Consider the following 18,692-nt stretch of genomic DNA (forward strand, 5'->3'; position numbering starts at 1 on the left):
TTTCATATTACTTTATTACTTTTGTAAGTCTTTATTATTCATATGGGACTTAATAAGTTGGTACCTACAGTCGAATGTTATTAAATTTAGTAGGTCTACAATTTTGTGTAAATAATTAAATGATAAACGTTTTAGGTTTCAGTGTATGTTTAATTAGTTTCATATTAACTTATTTTATGATTTACCAATACTGCTCTGGGATTCGTCACATAAACTTACATTCGTGATTATTTGCAAATAATTTTGGAAAATTCAATTTTGGAAAAGTTCAACTTAATTGGGAAAAATACGTACCTACCTATGGTATACAACTTCATCTTTTTTCAATTTGTATTTCTGTAGGTAATTGATATCTAATATATTCTGGATTTTATATTGCCTTAATTGAAGTAAGAAGGTAGGTATAATTTGCAGCTAGATGAAATGCTCAGTTTCGATTGTTTTTTATCTCCATTTCTATGTATGTTTATCAATTTTATCATCATCATTCAGTGAAAAAATTAAAATGTAGTAACATATCTGAGAGCAGTAAGCATAAGAGCATAGAGCTGTGGTGGTAGCCGTTGCGCGAGGGAGTACTGCGCATGGGATGAGGCCGGGTGCGCCCGCGCGGGCAGGTTGCGCGCGCGCTGCCACGCCGCGCCCGACACTAGCGGCTCGTCGGGGAAACCGTTCAGCTCTAATCCTAAAGAAAACCAATAATTTATTATGTAATCACGATTATACGATGTAGCGGAAAATTAAACTTGCAATCGCTAGGTAGTAATAACAGTGGCTTGGGATAATAATGCATTTTTATATCTGTCTGGTTTAATAATAGATCAAGCATAGGTAATTATTAGATTCCGTACTTATAAGTGAAAGTGAAAATGCGAAATATTACCTAACTAGTTTATTAATAATAAATTGATCGTGTTCATTGATTAGCTGTTCCCGCAGCTTCGGGTGCGTGAGTTTCTTGGTACAAGCTTTTATCGCTGACTGTACTTTTCTTACGACAGACGACTAATACTCATCGAGACAGTTCTAAAAACCCCTAACACAATTAGGTTGCGTTGTTTCATCACAGAGTTCCTATGGCCACCTTCTGTCTCCATCATCAGATCAGTTCGACTGTACCATATTATTGTATTGTCATCAGAACTACATACAGCTGCCAATTTTCATAACGCTACGATTCTTGGAAGATGGTTAAATTAGTTACCTTAGATTCCATTACATTTTAGTTACATACAGGTCGACCTAATAAAAGCTTGTTAAAAAAGATTATAGGTAAGCGAGAAATCAATATTTAAATGGTAACTTTAGTATTTATAAAAAAATAGTATAAGCATACTAGTAAAAGCATAACTTGCAAGTTTACCTTTTGCTTTTATTTATTCTATAGAGATATATAAAGTGTTTCTAAAGAATGATGACGCGCCTGGCTTGAAAATAGCCAGTAAACTTTTTTTATTACAAGATTTAAAAGGTTTAATGTCGCACTTACTATGTAAGCTGACTTGGCTCTCCATCTTCCCCAGCGCGTTGACCGACGCGCACACGTAAGTTCCAAAATCACTTGGTGCCAATGATTTTATAGTTAAATTCATCCAAAGAGAATATTCGTTCACTATAGTTTCTGTTACACGGAATTTTGGGTTCTCAAGAAGCTTGTCGCTCACTAAGGCTGAAAAAAAGAATGCCATCTTAGAGTCAATTTCGGTACGGTACTTTTAATTTTTTTAATTTATTAGTAGAACACGTTCGACAATGTAAGTTTTGAAACTTGTAGTCGATACACCTTTTAACCGTCTGGTTAAATGAAAATGTTGCCAAGGATATTTCTCTACGTTTACTCTAGATAAAGCTTTTAGGTCTCATTAACATGTACGAAGTTCCTAAAACTTCTGACACAAAATAATTAATTAGTTTTAGTTAAGTAAGACCTAATATTTTTCACTGCAACGTTATAACAGCCACAATTACATTTAACACGAGAGAAAATTATGTTTTATGATAATTTAATTTTAACAATAATTTATATCCCATATTTAAAAGTAAACATATGTAATAAATAAATAGCAATCAGGTTAAATGTAGGGTAAATGTGGGATAGATATCATAGGGGGATAGATGCCCAAATTTGCACATAGCGACTTGTGCGAATTCAACACTTGCAATTCATTTATTCTTTGTAAGCTTACTCCTTTCCTCCCTCTGGTTGATGACGAACACTTCGCTAAAATGGACGTATTGTGATTTATTGCGAAAAACTATTTTACGCCGCGACAGATTAGGGTAAATGTGGGATAGTTGCCATACTTTTTGAAAAAGGTGAATAAAATACAGAAGGTAAACATTTAAAAATCTTATAACACAGTGTTAGTTTGTATACTCATTAATAAACAATATTTTTAAGGTAGCTTGATATTATTTGCTTTATTTGTATACTTTTCCACGAATCAAAATATTATTGCGGCATCTAACCCATACAATTGGCATCCATCCCCGTCCGAAGGACCTTTTTATTTTGTTTATAACTAAACAAATAAAACAAATAATATCAAGCTACCTTGAAAATATTGTTTATTAATGAGTATACAAACTAACACTGTGTTATAAGATTTTTAAATGTTTATCTTCTGTATTTTATTCACCTTTTTCAAAAAGTATGGCAACTATCCCACATTTACCCTAAGTTTTTTGGGAATTGGGTCACTTGCAAGATTTGACCCGTATAAACATCTATGAACAAACACCTGTATAAAAGTTAAATTAAAGCTTGTAAAAACTTACCATCTTCTCGATACCACGAGTTCATAGCTTTCGGGGATGCTTCAATGTAGCATTGTAAAGCCACGTCGCTGCCCAGAGGCGCACCGACCAGCTGATTGGTAACTTTAACTTGGGGTATGACTGTGGGACAAAGCAATCATCTTTAATTCCTTAATTTACTATTAGCTAGTGAGCTATGGCGTTGAATTACATTAAAATATCTTTAAATATCTGGAGGCACTGACTTAATATAAAAGAAATAGACACACAAAGCAGAACAAAAACGTCAACAAATGTGGAGCAGAATGACATTTCGCACCATTTGCATTGATGATAAAAACGCTTACGTAAATTTTGAGTCAAGATAAATGTTTCGTACAGAAAAGAGCTTAATGTCGTAAGCATTAAGTGTCAAATTTGCAAACATAAGTACCAACACTGTTAAAAATTTTTGTCCGATGGCACTAAACGTAACGTGTTTACGTCAAACAAGTCAAACGAGAATAATGAACGAATGGAGTTACTTTGGTACACTTTAATAGGTATTACTGTACAGGAAAACCAATTGAAGTAATAAATAAAACAAATTTAATTTAATCGGGAGCTCAAATAAAATTAATTCGTGGTTCAAATTCAAACAAATTTAATTTTTAATAAGTAAGTATACGTCTTTAAATACTAATTTCCTTGAAATAAATTCAACTTATTAAATAAAATAACTGTGTATTTTAGATCTACATTTACTCATGGGACGGGAGCACGGGGACATTTAGGTACTGATTGGATTTTTTTTATAAAGTCCATACTTTATAACATCCTGTGGTTGTCACTGTGTTCAGACAGGTTTAGCATTTACAGTTAGTCGATACAAGCCCTTATTGGTGGATATGTCGGAAACAGGGAAATGAGCCGAACACACAAGTGCCGTTTTGCCTTGTTTAAAACTGCATCACCCCTATCTCTTGCTATAATTAAATCCCACCAAAAACATTTTCATGTAAAATGTTGCCAAGACGAAATCATAAGGCTCGCACTGACAAAAAGTTATCAGATCTCTTGTAGAGCCAAGCTTCTAACTCTACAGGCCCTTTCACAGACTCTACACCTTAGTCCAAATATGTGGCTTGACCGTTTCGTCACATGGGCGTCAGGTGAAAAATGTATTCACTATTCATTATTTTTTATTATAAAATAGTTCTTGTAATAATGAAACGGCCAAGCCACATATTTTGACTAAGGTGTAGAGTCTGTGAAAGAGCCTGTAGAGTTAGAAGCTTGGCTCTACAAGAGATCTGATAACTTTTTGTCAGTGCGAGCCTTATGATTTCGTCTTGGCAACATTTTACATGAAAATATTTTTGATGGGATTTCACATAAAGATGTGTAAGTTGCTTATGACAATCTTCTGATTTAAAGGGTTCCGGGTGATTTACTATTAAAAACCTGAAATACGTACCTGGGGGCATATTTTATATACAATCTGCCTTTTACTGATTCCCCATACAAACTTCAACCCCCTTTTTCCCCTAACGCCTTTTTCCACCCCTTTTCACTCTTACGGGGTGATTTTGGGGTTGAAACTATTTTATTTCCTTCTCCATAACAATAACTATCTAAATACCAAATTTCAACTAAATCGGTTCCGCGGTTATTGATTTCCCATACAAAATTCCACCCCCCCTTTTCACCCCCTTAAAGGCTAATAATTTAAAGTTTTTGAATTTTTTTGTTGTTTGTGGACTAATACTATCTCACATACCAAATTTCAGCTTCCTAGGACTTCAGGAAGTACCCTAGAGGTTTTGATGATCAACAGTGAGTGAGTGAGCCAGTGACGAAATCGGGGTTTTTTAGACATTAATAAAATCTTAAGTATAAGAGCTATGCAATTGAAATTGTTTATGCTTAATAAGTCCACTATTGACATCATATCCCGAGAGTTTTGTTTATCTGGTATAATCCAAACCCAAGTTAAGAGGGTTCAAAAAAACGACGAAGCGCTTCGAGAAAAGGTAGGTAGTGCCCTTGCGCTTCGCTTTGCTCGTCTTGGCGGGGGCACTACCGTGCCCCCAGATAGCAGTCCACTTTGCACGTCGCATGTTTTCTTGGAAATCTTGAATTTAAACATAATATTATTCCTTACGAATTCCATATAAAAATATAAAAAAATATTGACCTCACATCGACTCATTAGATTTTTGTTCCTTGACATCCCTTCTTTGGTACTAACAAATTAATTTATTCAAAACCATAAGATTACCACCAGATTACATAAATTATGTAATGCTATCCCAAGAACTAACCGAAAGAAATACATTCCATCCTTTTTCCTTGTTTTATCATTGTTATTTTTACATATTTCAACGGCACATTTCGTAATTGTTGACAACTTCACATTTGAACGTTTCAAACAAGACTAAACGAAAAAGTAACGCGTGATCTGTTTTAACGTTACTTTTGTGGGGCCATTTTTTGCGGCTGATTGGGTATCCAGTTCTTTATTCTATATCAATGTCTGGAGGACAAGGTGTCATTGGCCTCCGTATTCTCTCGTGCAATAATAAATTAAGCTGATTTCATTGACATGATTGGTTGTATAGGTGGACAACGAAACAATGGGTGGATGGAAGCCAATTTAATCGCACTTGGTCCCACAATATTAAAATAAAAGTTTTCACTTTAACGTAAAATATTGCTTTCATAAACCATTAAATTTAATTTTCCAGAAAATACAGAGTAACACTCGTAACCGTAAAAAGTTTTACAATAGAAACCGATTTAGCAGCAAAATCCTGCTTCTACGCGACTGGAGACGTTTAAATTAAAAATATAATATTGCTGTTGAACTTTAAATTGTAGTGGTAAGCGCGAGCGGTGTGTAATTATAGAAATCGGTACAATAAAGTATAATCTAGTTGATATGTGTATTCGCTTTTTGTTCGAACAACCTTCAAGTTCTCAATACTAATTAATATCGTATGCGTTGACATATTTGATTTAATTTAGCGTTTGATACAATCTATGAATGATTAATTCGGGTACTGGGCTTAGGCTACTAGGCTCGCTGGATCGACTAATTAAGGATTTAAGTACCTTTTTCTATGAAAGTTTCGATATTTTGACATGCTTTTAAGTTAGATTACTATTTGTTTATATATACACACCGTGTTTTTATTGCATTCCGTTAACATCGGGGTATGGCTGGGAAACTAAATGGCATAACTAATTTAAAAAAAAACTCTATATTTTTATTAAAAGTAAATAAATGTTGCATATTATTATAGCGTTGATTTAACGCGAACATTACATTTAAATCCAACAAACAATTGAAAACTATGACATTTCGAATATCGATCGTCCGAGATAGTACTTGCATATAGTACAAACTCGTACTTAACACTAATTATTAATCAATATGTTAACAGGCCCTATGGCAAGTTTACACGCTCGTTGGGGCCTTATCAGATAAAAAAAAATCATTGATTATCTCCAAAAATAAGATAAGTAAAATTCAGATTCAGATTATTTATTTATAAACATACATAAATAAAGTACTAAATGCAAGTTAGAGTGAGTTAAATAACTAAGTAAATGCCATGATTCAAATATCATTCTAATGCCACCTATACGGTTTGATTTGACCTGTAAGTATCCCACAACATTGACTTACAATGTACTTGCACGTGGTACCGCCGGCTGACGGTCGGGGGCACGCCGTTGCTCGCGATGCAGTAGTAAGCACCCATGTCGCTCCGTTGGACGTTCGACATGTCCAGGCTTTCCCCTTTGTGGACCTCCACCACTAAAAACAAGAAAAATGTTTCTTAATGGTCCTTGTACAATTGTGATAGGTACAGGTTTAACGCTTATTGAAGATTTATAGAAGACTATTATTTTATAAGGCATCTCACGTGCACCAATAAGTGCTGACGATATGTATAATGACTATATAGACTCTAATTGCATTTTGCTCCAATAATTGTGAGCGATCGTCAAGGTCGTATCAAAACCTTAAATTGTTAGGAGCGAAAAACAGATTGCATACAAATTTTTAAATGCTCTTAACTCTTATACTAATTAAAATTTCGAAAAAAATCTATCGTAAGGGCATAGCTGTGATTGATATATGTACAACAAATTGTATCAAAATATTTTCAATAATGTTAATATCCAGAGAGGAAAATGAGGACTTCGTTCGTATGAAATGGCGATTTCACGCGGGTCCTCCACTTTCGTCTTAAGTAGTCGTAGGTATACTGTCTCATTTGAGCCAAATTATTGCTATGTATTTTTGCATAATAAGTAATTTCCATGTTTTATATCGATATGGTTTTTAAAATCAACAAGTACATTTCTAGTTAGTTCGATCGTTATTCAAATACATAGTTGGTATTTACTTAGTACAAGGAAGTTAATATAAACTGTGTTAAAAAAAAGTATTGTACCTACCTGCGTATCTACCCATTGCTAAGTTTCAAAACGTTTTCCGTTTGTCTGAAAAAGTAGCACCTATTTTACACCGGAATACTTAATGTGGTAAAAGGGTTACGAACATTTTGAGGAACAGGTGAATCCACTTAAAATGCTTTATTTTTAGGACACAATTAAAAAGGGCATGAATATACAATCAGAACCATTTTATTTAAACCTATGTTTATTTCGACGTTTTCAGGTGAAGCGTGTTATTTTTCTATAAAAATAATTCGACCCATTTGCATTTTTTTTACTTTGTCCGAAACGTTTGACTTTACTTGATTGAAACGGAAACGAAAATTATAAAAAGTTGAATGGCTACCGTAAATTGGTTTACCGGTGCGCTATTTAGGGGTTAAACAGCATGATAGTCGTTATTTAATGGTGGAAGTGGGTAGGTTTAACTTTTTTCAGAGAATTCGTAGCCGTTCGAGCGCGAAAAAAATATTCCGGCGCTGCCAGCGTCGAGATGAAGCGTCGACGTGGAGTGCGGTATTTTCCGTTCCACGGAAATATCGCCCATTCTGAAATCGCTTTCGAGTATAAAATCTTTTATTATGCGAACACGGTTCATTTAACGCGGCATTAAGTGAATTTGTCGAACAACGTATTTTAAAAATGAACGGGTAAAAGAGCTGTAAAATACCTAAGACAAGTGAAGGGGAGAAATAATGAAGCAGGTCTATTCAAACCGCATTTAACAATTTTAATGCGTGTTTAATCTGTAAGACAATAACCGTGATGAATATAATTAGGCTTTATCGTATTCGCCCTAAGCATGACTGTAGCGTAGCCCTGGCGGCTATGTGATACATCAAGGCTTGAGCTAGGGCCCGCATGCGGGGTTCGAGCAGCGAACACATAAAAATTTAATTATAGCTTCAAATAAATATTTACCTAGGTACTTGAAACTGAGAAAATAGTTTAAATAGACATGCTTATAACGGACTAAATCACAAGTAACAAAACTTGTCAAAATGTCTTGTATTTGCATTTTTACTGGGAGATAAGGTACTGGCATTGATTTTCGAAATTTGCACACACACAAATTAAAAATGAGTTCATTTCTTTTCAATTGTATAGCGTTATCCTGCATACGATATCATATAATTTTAGCATAAATCAGATAATGACAAAGCCGAGGGATTTGACTAGCAAAATTTTAATCACAAATATTTTTCCGAAATATCGAGGAAAACGTTAAATAAAACCTGCGCGATCGTGAAATCTTCCGTCGAAAGTTTCGCGCGGCGCACCTAATCTTTTGCTCTTCTCTAATTTCCTGGCTTTACGCCCCCTCTTAATACATTCACTCCAACGTTTTCGTAGCGCTACGCTCGTAGCCGATTCTAGCGATTTCCCGCTTTGTAGAGGAAAGCGACTACGAACAGAGAACTTTCCGGGCGCGTTCCCGGCACTCAATGCATGTGTAAAGCTAAAACGAACGTAAAAGATTACCTGTCCGTTTTATTTAACGAGACAGAAATCGGGCAGCTAGAATTAGTCACGGTCGGTTCGGAGCGTGAAACTGAACATCGCAATAACTACCCGTCGCTACGAGCACCTAATGAAAACAGTAGGTACAAATGTATTATGATGTCAAAACAGACTGCCGTATTCGAACTTCAAGATATTCACAAGAGACGACACGTACTAGATCCATTCTAGATACGTTATAGTTTAGATTTCAACTAGTTCTCTTTTGCAACGCAATTCGAGCAACCAATGTCACTTTTACGTTAGATAGAGTTAGAGATATCTATTAGATGTGAATTGGATCTAGCCATATCTTGTGGAAATCGTTCAAGAGTATCTCCAGAATCGCGCAAATGTCAAATTTAACAGGTTAGATCTTAAACATATCGTTATCGTATCTTGGCGATGTCTAAAAGATATCTAACAGATGTCTATTTCAAAATCCGAATCGGGCCCAGATTCAACTCGCACCAGCAGCACATGGCATTCAGTGATTGTGTGCTTGACTGACACCGGTCATATTGTCTCCCTGAACTCCATAAATATTTTCGTTGACAATTCGCTTCAAGAGCCTTTTTATGTGATTTGAAAAACAGAAACGCAGGGTGCCACAGCATAAGATGCATTAAAACAACATACATTGTTTTTATTTTTATTTATTCTGAAAGTACATAAAATGGGTAACACCATTTGGTAAGGTTAGGTTGACGAATAAGACAAATTACCTCATCAGCTTTACTGGGACCTATACGTTTACCACAAAAAAATGCGTTTTTTTAAACTGATTTCGACAATTTCATTATTAAAAAAAATCTGAAGCAAAACAATAAAGCTTTGTTGTTAGTAAGAATGTTGCGTAAAGCCTACTTTTACAAATTCCGAAAATGTTTGGTTGGCAACACTTTTCTATAAAAACGTACGCTTTTTAAATTTAGGGGGAAATATATACACTTATATATAATTCACCACTATAAATAGGAATCTGTTCATTGTTGGACTGTTAACGAAGTTAACGAAATATTTTTATTCCATCCTTTGGCATGAATAAAAAACAATGTTTTTACATTTTTATTATATATGTCTTTTGTATATGTATGAATTTTTAATAATTCACATGCTACACTTCCTTTACTAGTTATATAGGTTTGAAATTTATGTCCTACGGTCCAATTATTTAACACTTCATTGCAATTTGTACCTACTTACCATCGACAGAATCAAGAAATGAAATTCTAAATGAAATAAATATGTTCTTTACTTCTGTAAATTTCCATATTACCGCTTCTTTTTCTTACCACTTAGTTTGGCTTGATATTTTTCTGTAACTGACATTTTAATCCGAAAAACGGCCCGGCCTGTCGACTATAAAGCCAAACGTGACTGGAATGAAAACAATGCACAATGAAATCAAAATTTTACGGATCAGAGTATTTTTTTCTTTCTCCACGGATTGCACGGATGCAGACCCTTGAAGAAACTTACTGGTTGTGATGTCTTTGTTCCAAAAAAACAATTCAAGCAGTAAGAATTATAAAAAAATGTATGTTTATATCAAATTGCACTAAATAGCTTATAGCTATAAAACCAAATTCTACGAGACAGATGGAAGGCACTCTTTCAATTTATTTCTTACCTCATTCTTTAATAAGATCCTTGTACTTTCATTTTAAGTTCAAACAAAAACGTAATCAAGGACTCTTCCTGTTACATTAAATGAGTCGAGATGACTGGACAGCCAAAATTTATATTGAAAATTTAAACTGTCAGTTTGCGGAAGAAGCAAAATTAATGTTCTGATAAAAAATCTTTTGTCCGTGGATCGATTTTCAATTTAGTCTTTAGCAATGATTATGAATATGCTGTGCAAAAACGTATAAACTAATTTAATAAGATAATATAATATGTAAGTATATTGGACAATTCTCGTAATAAAAAGCAAACTTAATAAGCTTTACTGTTATGATTATGTATAAGGTCCCCAACCTTATTACGTATAACCTCAGACGTTGGGAGGCAATCCTGGTGGATAACGTCGAACAAGACAACCATCTCTGGGCCCGATTCGGATTTTGTAATAGACATCTATTAGATATCTTTTAGACATCGCCAAGATACGATAACGATATGTTTAAGATCTAACCTGTCAAATTTGACATTTCCGCGATTCTGGAGATACTCTTGAACGATTTCCATAAGATATATTTAGAGATCTAATTCACATCTAATAGATATCTAACACGATCTATCGTAAAAGTGACATTGGTTGCCCGAATTGCGCTGCAAAAGAGAACTAGTTGAAATCTAAACTATAACGTATCTAGAATGGATCTAGTACGTGTCGTCTCTTGTGAATATCTTGAAATTCGAATACGGCAGTATGACTGTAACCGTGCAGAACTAATATGAGATTGCGCGAATGGGGCGACATGCGGTCCCGATAAATTAGTCACCTGTCATAATAATCTCACACATAAATGACGCTTCTTCTTATTTTTGTGACTTATCTGGGGCCTGGGTGTGGTACTTTTAATACTTGGCAACTGAGAAGGAAGGTAATTCCTGTAGTAGTAATAAGTTAATAACCTAAAAGTTATTAAATACATATCTCCAATGTAGAGATTTAATAATGAATTTAAAATCTATTTTTTGGTGGATGTATCCTGTGCAGGTTGTTGTTGTGGGTTTAGGTTTTTAATGTTGAAATAGATTTTATGAAAATTTATTTTATATGCAGCGTGGGTTTGTTTATTTGTGAAATATTTTAAGTGAAGCCGTTTGTAAATTAGCGACGCCGTTTGTAAACGGCGGATTCTTACAATTTGCCTGCGACATATACATATACCTTACCGAGTTCTCGCAAATGTTTTGATAAGGATTCAATAACTTAAGCCATGTTATTATTTATTTTTATTCAATATCTTTCTATCAATTCTGAGTCATGTATTCGTTGTTTAAGTTTTGCAATTTCTTTCAACATTTTATTAGGCTTTGAAATTGATGTCAAAATTTCAAAATTAACATTATTAACCTGGTTACCGAGTACCGACAAAAAAATCCAGCGCGAGAAAAATACTAACTGTAAATCATTACAAATTAATCCAAATCAATTCTTTAAATACTTATCATCATTCAAAATCATCAATTAAAAGGCAACTCCACCAACCAACATGAGGACAGAACTAAAATTATGCTATACCTACTAATTACTTTGCCACTCTTGTAGATAAAATGCAACATTCTCATCCGTTTTTGACGAATAAAGAGAACCATTACGAGCTGGTTTGGTGAAAAAACTGTTGTGTTATACTTTATTGAAAATATGTACAATATGTTTAATACCGTGCCCTCGCCGCAAGTTGCGAATGAAACGCTTCAATACCTACCTAAAATTTTCGTATTCATTCGGATCCTTTGCATAAAACATACCAACGGTAACCGAAACCTTACGCATAAAATAAATAATTTTGGCAAATCCAAGCGTAGGCAATGTATCTGAGATGTTATCAGGCTGGTCGCGCAGCGCTGGTTATGACATGATTAAACTAGACCGTACGATTTCACTGACGCTAAAAAAGACGTGACCGTTTTACACAATTATTTTTCCGCGTTGAAAAACTGCCTGCCACAAATTTAGGGCCGGTACTGACAGCCGTGAATAAATTATGTTAATGAACACTTTGGAAGCGCATCCATAGGTAATAACTAAGCAGGAGTTCCAACCTGAGCCCACACATGTACACAATAATAGCAAGCGAGTGAAGTCGCCGTTAGTGCTTACTGAAAGCCTTATGCTATTATCATGAAAATTATATAAGATAAAATGACTACCTACGTTCGCTTCGCAGTTGATGCACAGCCATATTCGAACTTTAAGATACGTCAAATACTAGAGATTGAAACGATATGGATTAGATATGTCAGTGTCAAAAGTGACGCGTTTGTTTGAAGAAACGTCACTTTTGACACTTGTTTGACAGTGACGTATCCATTCCATATCGTTTCAATCTCTAGTATTTGACGTATCTTAAAGTTCGAATATGGCTGAAAGTCTCTTACAGCATTGAATATAAAGTGTCATTCAATAGAACTTGCTAACTATGTAAACAAACCGCCATACTATTGACACTGAATGTCAAATTACTAGTAACTTTTGTTTACATAGTTCGCAAGTTCTATTGAATGACACTTTAAGTACCTATAGGCTGCAGTATTTTTATGTGCTCAAAACACACTAGTATGAACTAATAATAAAGGCTATAGGAGAACTCATAATATAAATATAAATTGTATTCGAGCAAAACTTTTAGCTTATCCATATATAATAATTTGAGAGGTAGCAGTAATTTATTGTATGTGACAGGCGAGTTACAATCGCAGCTTACATATTAAACGCCTGATTGACGTGCATTACACATTATTACATTCCTGTCACATCGAATATATGCTTCGCGAATAATATGAGTAACACACACTCGGTTGACGACGAGATTCATTCAATTTGAGTTTGACAAGATTTAGTTACCTCAAGAATTTATTCACGTTGCTAAGTCAGGGAACGCTTACAGGATTCAGGATTTTAGAATATTCGGCTAATTTACAGTGTCTCAAAGCACGAATGGCACGGGAGCATTTTAAGAGAAATATGTGTCTCCTTAAAAAGTATTACATTTGGACTGAAAAGATAAAAATATTATAAAAAACAGCCGTTTAGTATTTGAAAGGGGTACTTTAGTTAATTCGTAAACTTCATAGTATTTCGCTCGCTGGCACCGAGTTAAGACGTTAATTAAAACACTTTGCTCAACTTTTAGTACTGAATTTCTAAAGTACGGCAATCAAGTTAATGGCTCAATCAAAGATCAAAATAACCCTATCACAATAAATATATAATTGCAATGGTCTTTTGAATGCCATATATTTTCTTTTTTTTGTTACTTACTTATAAATAATACCGGCAAAATAAATAATTAGTGTCCATGTCTTACAATATTATTTTATAATTAAATTGTATTCATTTTAACTAAATACATATATATACATTATGAAGAAATAATGACATACGTACACAATTAATTTGTAAGTACTGCGTACTAATGAGTATAGTTAGACCTGTATACGATTACTATAAGAAATAATAAAAAAAACATGAGCAGCTGCGGCATCAAAAGCTTTAAGTAAGCGGCAAACGCCTGTATACGCTGTCTCTTTGTGGTCGTTTTTAATATAAATTTAACGCTCTGCTAGAGTGTAGTTACTCGCTAGCCATTATTACTGCAGCCACTACTCTCTATTTGTACTCGGTGGAGCTTACTGGCCCGGTCAGGCTTAGTAGTGCAGCACTGGGGCCATCAAATGTACAGAAAAATAGTAATTTTGTGCAATGTGTTATATTGTTTTTACATACTATTTTTTAATATGTTTTGCTCTAGACTTTTAAGGCGGTTGTCTTACTTATGCTCCCCATATCCATAGTCCATACATACCTAAATGTAAGGTAAGATAAATCCGATTGATTTTCTACAATTTCTCTATAACACCGACGGTTCTTAGACAACTTTTAGCTCACCGGGGTGCGTAGCCAACACGCCAATCGTTTACGCTCCGTAGCAAACGAAACGCAACATACATCACTCAGGAAAACTTTATCATAAAAACAAACAAATAAAGTAACTCGTTTAATAGCTTTCAATAAACTGTGATATTATTTGTTGCAGTTACTGTTTCAGATGCCTACGTCAGTTCATTGTATCCACAATTATTTGCTCTAACTTGCCCCGTATCTTTTCATTATGCGATATGACGAGACATGCGAGCCGTCTGGACTATATTCTTACCTATTATTACAAGGGACTTTTCCTTATATTTATAAGCAGTATTTTTCTGTTGTATTATTTTCTTTCTTATGACTAGTGCGCGTCGTAGTAGCGCCTCAAACTGTGTACTCGCGTTTTGAAAACTTTTAGTATTTTTGTTTTCTCCTAACAGGATCGAAAGAGCTCGTGATTGTAAAATTAACATAAATGTTTTCAAATCTTAAAAAAAGCGTCGCGTACACTTTTAAACAAAATAGGTCTATGACCTACGTTTTTCAATTTAAATTGAAACCCAATAATAGCAAGCGAGTGAAGTCGCCATTAGTGCTTACTGAAAGCCTAAAGTTAACGCGGAACAAACTATCGAAAATAAAATAAATTATGCCCCTAGCCAGTTGCGTTCCAAGTTGAATGTAAGAACTTCGCTTCGCTCGCTCATTCGATTGGCTTTGCTTCCCTTGCTCTTTCGTTTATTACACAGTTTCATAGTCATCTAAGACGAACTAGGTACATATTATTATACCAAATCATCAGGCCATCTTGCGGTTCTAAATACTCGCATTAGTACCTACTAAATGGTCCACTCTTAACTTTAGCTCTTCTCCGCAAAAATCTACTGATATTCTTATTAAGTAAATATGTTAAATATCTCTTGACTTGTCCACCAGAAAAAAATGTAGCAATGAAAGTATATCAACATTAGAGCGTGTCTGAATGAAGACGGGGGCGGGTATTTCCAGTGCAAATTGCAATTACCATTATTGGGGTAATTTGGAAACGGCGGCGGTCGCTGCGCAGCGAAGTACTCGCCAAGTAATGGATAGCGTTTTACGTTAAATTCTTCACATGCACTTTCCAGTAACTAATTTAGTAAATAATATGGGAGCCATTGAATTTTTATACAAACCCATTATATAATTTCTCTCAAATGCATAAATAACGATTAATAAATTTTTAAATTAAATTAAATATAATATTTTTGTTAATGCACATTGGGGCTATATTCCATGCCCTATTGCTAACGAGGGAAATACAGTGTGTGTCCTACAGTGAGATTCATTATTTACTTGGTAAAATATATTTATGTGCATAAATTACAACCGGCCCTTTCAAATGGACATTGCACAAATTGTAATACAAAATCATCAAGATCAAATCTAGCTTAATAACTTTGTCTTGAAGAGGTGCCGTAAATATTGCGACATTCTTACAACAACGAAAACGGGAGGCGATTTGTGCAAGTATTGTAATAATTAAATCCTACAAACTCATGAAATTGTGTGTTTTACGGCTCCAAAGTAATGGATAAAGTTTCATTGCGAGCTTTTCTCTAATTTATTTTTATTGTTATATGAGCCAGTTTATGCCCCGTTTTACACTCCTCATTCGCAGTAGTTAGAATCAGAGGGATGTGACGCGCCTCGTAATAGATTAAGTGTTAGACACCTACGCCTCACACCTGCACCGCGACTCCGATAATACGAGTATTTGAGCGCTTGCTTATTATACGACAATCATAATAATAACATAACGCGCAATATTATTACGGACGCACTACTATCTGTCAGTAAACGTAACATTGATTAAATACTACCCGACTCATGTATGTTCAAGAGCGAAACAAACGTACGAGAACTTTTAAATAACTGTAGACAACAATTGTTCAGAGCAATTTAATTTTCAAAATTGAAAATTCCAAGGCTTTTCACCTCCTCCCGGATTCTAGCTCGTGAAAAACTATATTGCGTTTTTTATTAAAAATACGAAGTGTTCCGACGAGGGGCAAACGGCCACTAAAACGTTATGGTTACTGCGGTGACATTCGCACGGATACCTACGAGTAACTTATAAAATTGTTGCCTAATCCTCCAGCCGATAGCCGCCCTCCGTGGGTTTCTGATCAAATATTACAATAGATTAAGGATTATTTTGCCTTTTCAGGAAGATATTTTACGTTTTTTTACTGCACCCACTTTGATTATTTTTTATCAAATATGCTGCCCATTAACCATATTTTTTTTAGTGTTCATGTCAGTATGTGTATTGGCTGCAAAGATTTCAGTGGTTATAATGCGTTGTTATACAAAATATTGTATCATCGATATAAGTTTATATTATTATCCCCATTTACACTTCAAAAGGAAGTACTTGTACAATTTACATAGGTACGCACCTACGGTACCATCGCCCACACTGTTAACTGTACATCGGTGGACCTTATGCCTTTTGTAATAAGGTCCACCGATGTACAGTTAGGAGTGTTGCTGTTTGTATATGCGTAGCGCATAAACATACCTCGCGAAACACCGCATTCACATTAAGAGAGCCAATAGCTTCGGAGTTAGTGTTACGCGAAATTTCCATTTAGTATGTGACTGTTTGCTCGGCAAAATTAGTCGATTGTTTGGTTAACATGCTATTGTCTAAACAAGATCGTTGTAAGTGCATCGACAGGATAACGAAATATAAGTTTTAAGCAGGCGGAAGAATATTTTGAAATTAGGTATAACTAGTTATCCGTGATATTTGGGTGAAAATTAGTTTAACAGGGGTTTTTCAGTCAAAAAAATATTTCAGTGAATACTAGTTTTTACCAGATAATGCACGTAACATAACATAATATACGTAACACAACTCCTTGTAATATTCGTAAGATAAGACAACATTATAAAATACTGGCTCTGGCGCTCGCTGGCATTATTTAGCGCTGAATCAAGTCCTTATTCTGTCCCAATTGTTTTATCAAAGCAATATGTAAATGTGGATAAAGAATTCAGTTGCAAATAGACTCTATATATCTACAGTGTTTCTTTTTAAGAAAGCTTACAAAATACTTCATAAGAATTCCATATAACGCGGCGATTGTCCTTTTTTAGTCGCCGCCGACGCAACGGAACAATGTTAAATAGACTCAGAGAAAAAGTTTTTCCAACTAGACGATTTAAGCTACGAAGAGAAAATGGCTGTATTGTTGTATAATTTTAAACTTTTTCAGTTTTTACACATTATTTTAACAATATGGGCTCGAGGGAACTGGTGCAACAAGCAGCAAGGAGGGAAGCCACCGATTGAAATCGGGTACCAACCGAAGCCCGTTGATTACTTACTCATTAGTTTATGATATATCTTCCACTCGGCTTTTTATTTTTATTATTGAATACATATACGCAAAATATGATGCCAACGGGTCATAAAAAAATTGACGAGCAAATTTTGGAGGCTTATATTATGTATGTTGTATATAAGTAATTTTTTTCACGATGGTATAATAAAATCTAAAGGCCTAAATACGGTTCTCGAAATCATTATGACGAATATTGTTATGCCGAATGGCATTTCGCAACCAATTATTCGCGTAAAGTTATTTTGCCGAATGATCAAGTGGCAACTCAACACAATAATTTGTACTATTTCCCAACCTAACAATTAGCAACTGTATGTTTGGACAACAACTTAAAAATATACTATTTAAAACGCAATGCTTAAGGTAGCATAATTACTTCATCAAACTAATACAAAACATAAAAAGTTTATTTTCGTAATTTAACATCGCCCGATGCAAAAAAGTCGGTTCTGGCGCTCGCTGTTTGATCGCAGTTCACCTAACACGCTCCTACTCGCTTCGCTCGTCGTTGCACCTACATATCTTGACTCTGTCATATGACTAAAAGTTATCGTAATAACAAATATTTAGCCAATTGAATGATTTCGAAAAAGATATGTAGGTATTCCAAACGTGTATGTGGTAGTTAGTTTGCAATTAATTTATACTGTGGAAATTGAAAATTTGGGCGGAACCGGAGTGGGTAAGTCAGATTTGTAGTAGACCGTTTTTTTATTCTAATGATTTATCGGAATTGATTTGACATTACTCGCATAGCATCTCGATGTCACTATTAAATACAAGCGAGATACACTACTACTAAGAGTAATGTCAAATCGATATCAAATTATGGTTTAAATGCCGCATCGGTGCGAAAATATCTGAATAAACTTTTGAATGAAAATGTGAACATTTCTAGTGGCTATTAAAACTAGATGTAGATTCCCCTTATACAATTCCTAGAATACGTTATTGCAGTCTCATTTGAAAGCCTTTTAGACAAAACGTACATTTAAAAAAGATACCTACGTTCCTCATTATATCAAAAGTTCTAAAAACAAAGTACTCAC

General features: G+C 34.6%; 1 protein-coding gene across 2 annotated transcripts in view; it reads right to left on the reverse strand.

The window, feature by feature from the left end:
* Positions 1 to 480: 480 nt before the first annotated feature.
* The window catches only part of LOC134658373 (lachesin-like), a 58,700-nt gene continuing 40,488 nt past the window's right edge, over positions 481 to 18,692 (reverse strand). For both annotated transcript variants that reach the window (XM_063514034.1, XM_063514045.1), the window contains exons 6-9: positions 6,428 to 6,559; positions 2,779 to 2,898; positions 1,490 to 1,669; positions 481 to 685 (exon numbers count right to left, since the gene is read on the reverse strand). In XM_063514034.1, the coding sequence (XP_063370104.1) occupies positions 501 to 685; positions 1,490 to 1,669; positions 2,779 to 2,898; positions 6,428 to 6,559 (617 nt within the window). In that variant the 3' untranslated portion in view covers positions 481 to 500. The remainder of the gene's footprint in view (positions 686 to 1,489; positions 1,670 to 2,778; positions 2,899 to 6,427; positions 6,560 to 18,692) is intronic.

This window comes from Cydia amplana, chromosome 2 (genome assembly GCF_948474715.1).
Source record: "Cydia amplana chromosome 2, ilCydAmpl1.1, whole genome shotgun sequence".
Lineage (NCBI taxonomy): Eukaryota > Metazoa > Arthropoda > Insecta > Lepidoptera > Tortricidae > Cydia > Cydia amplana.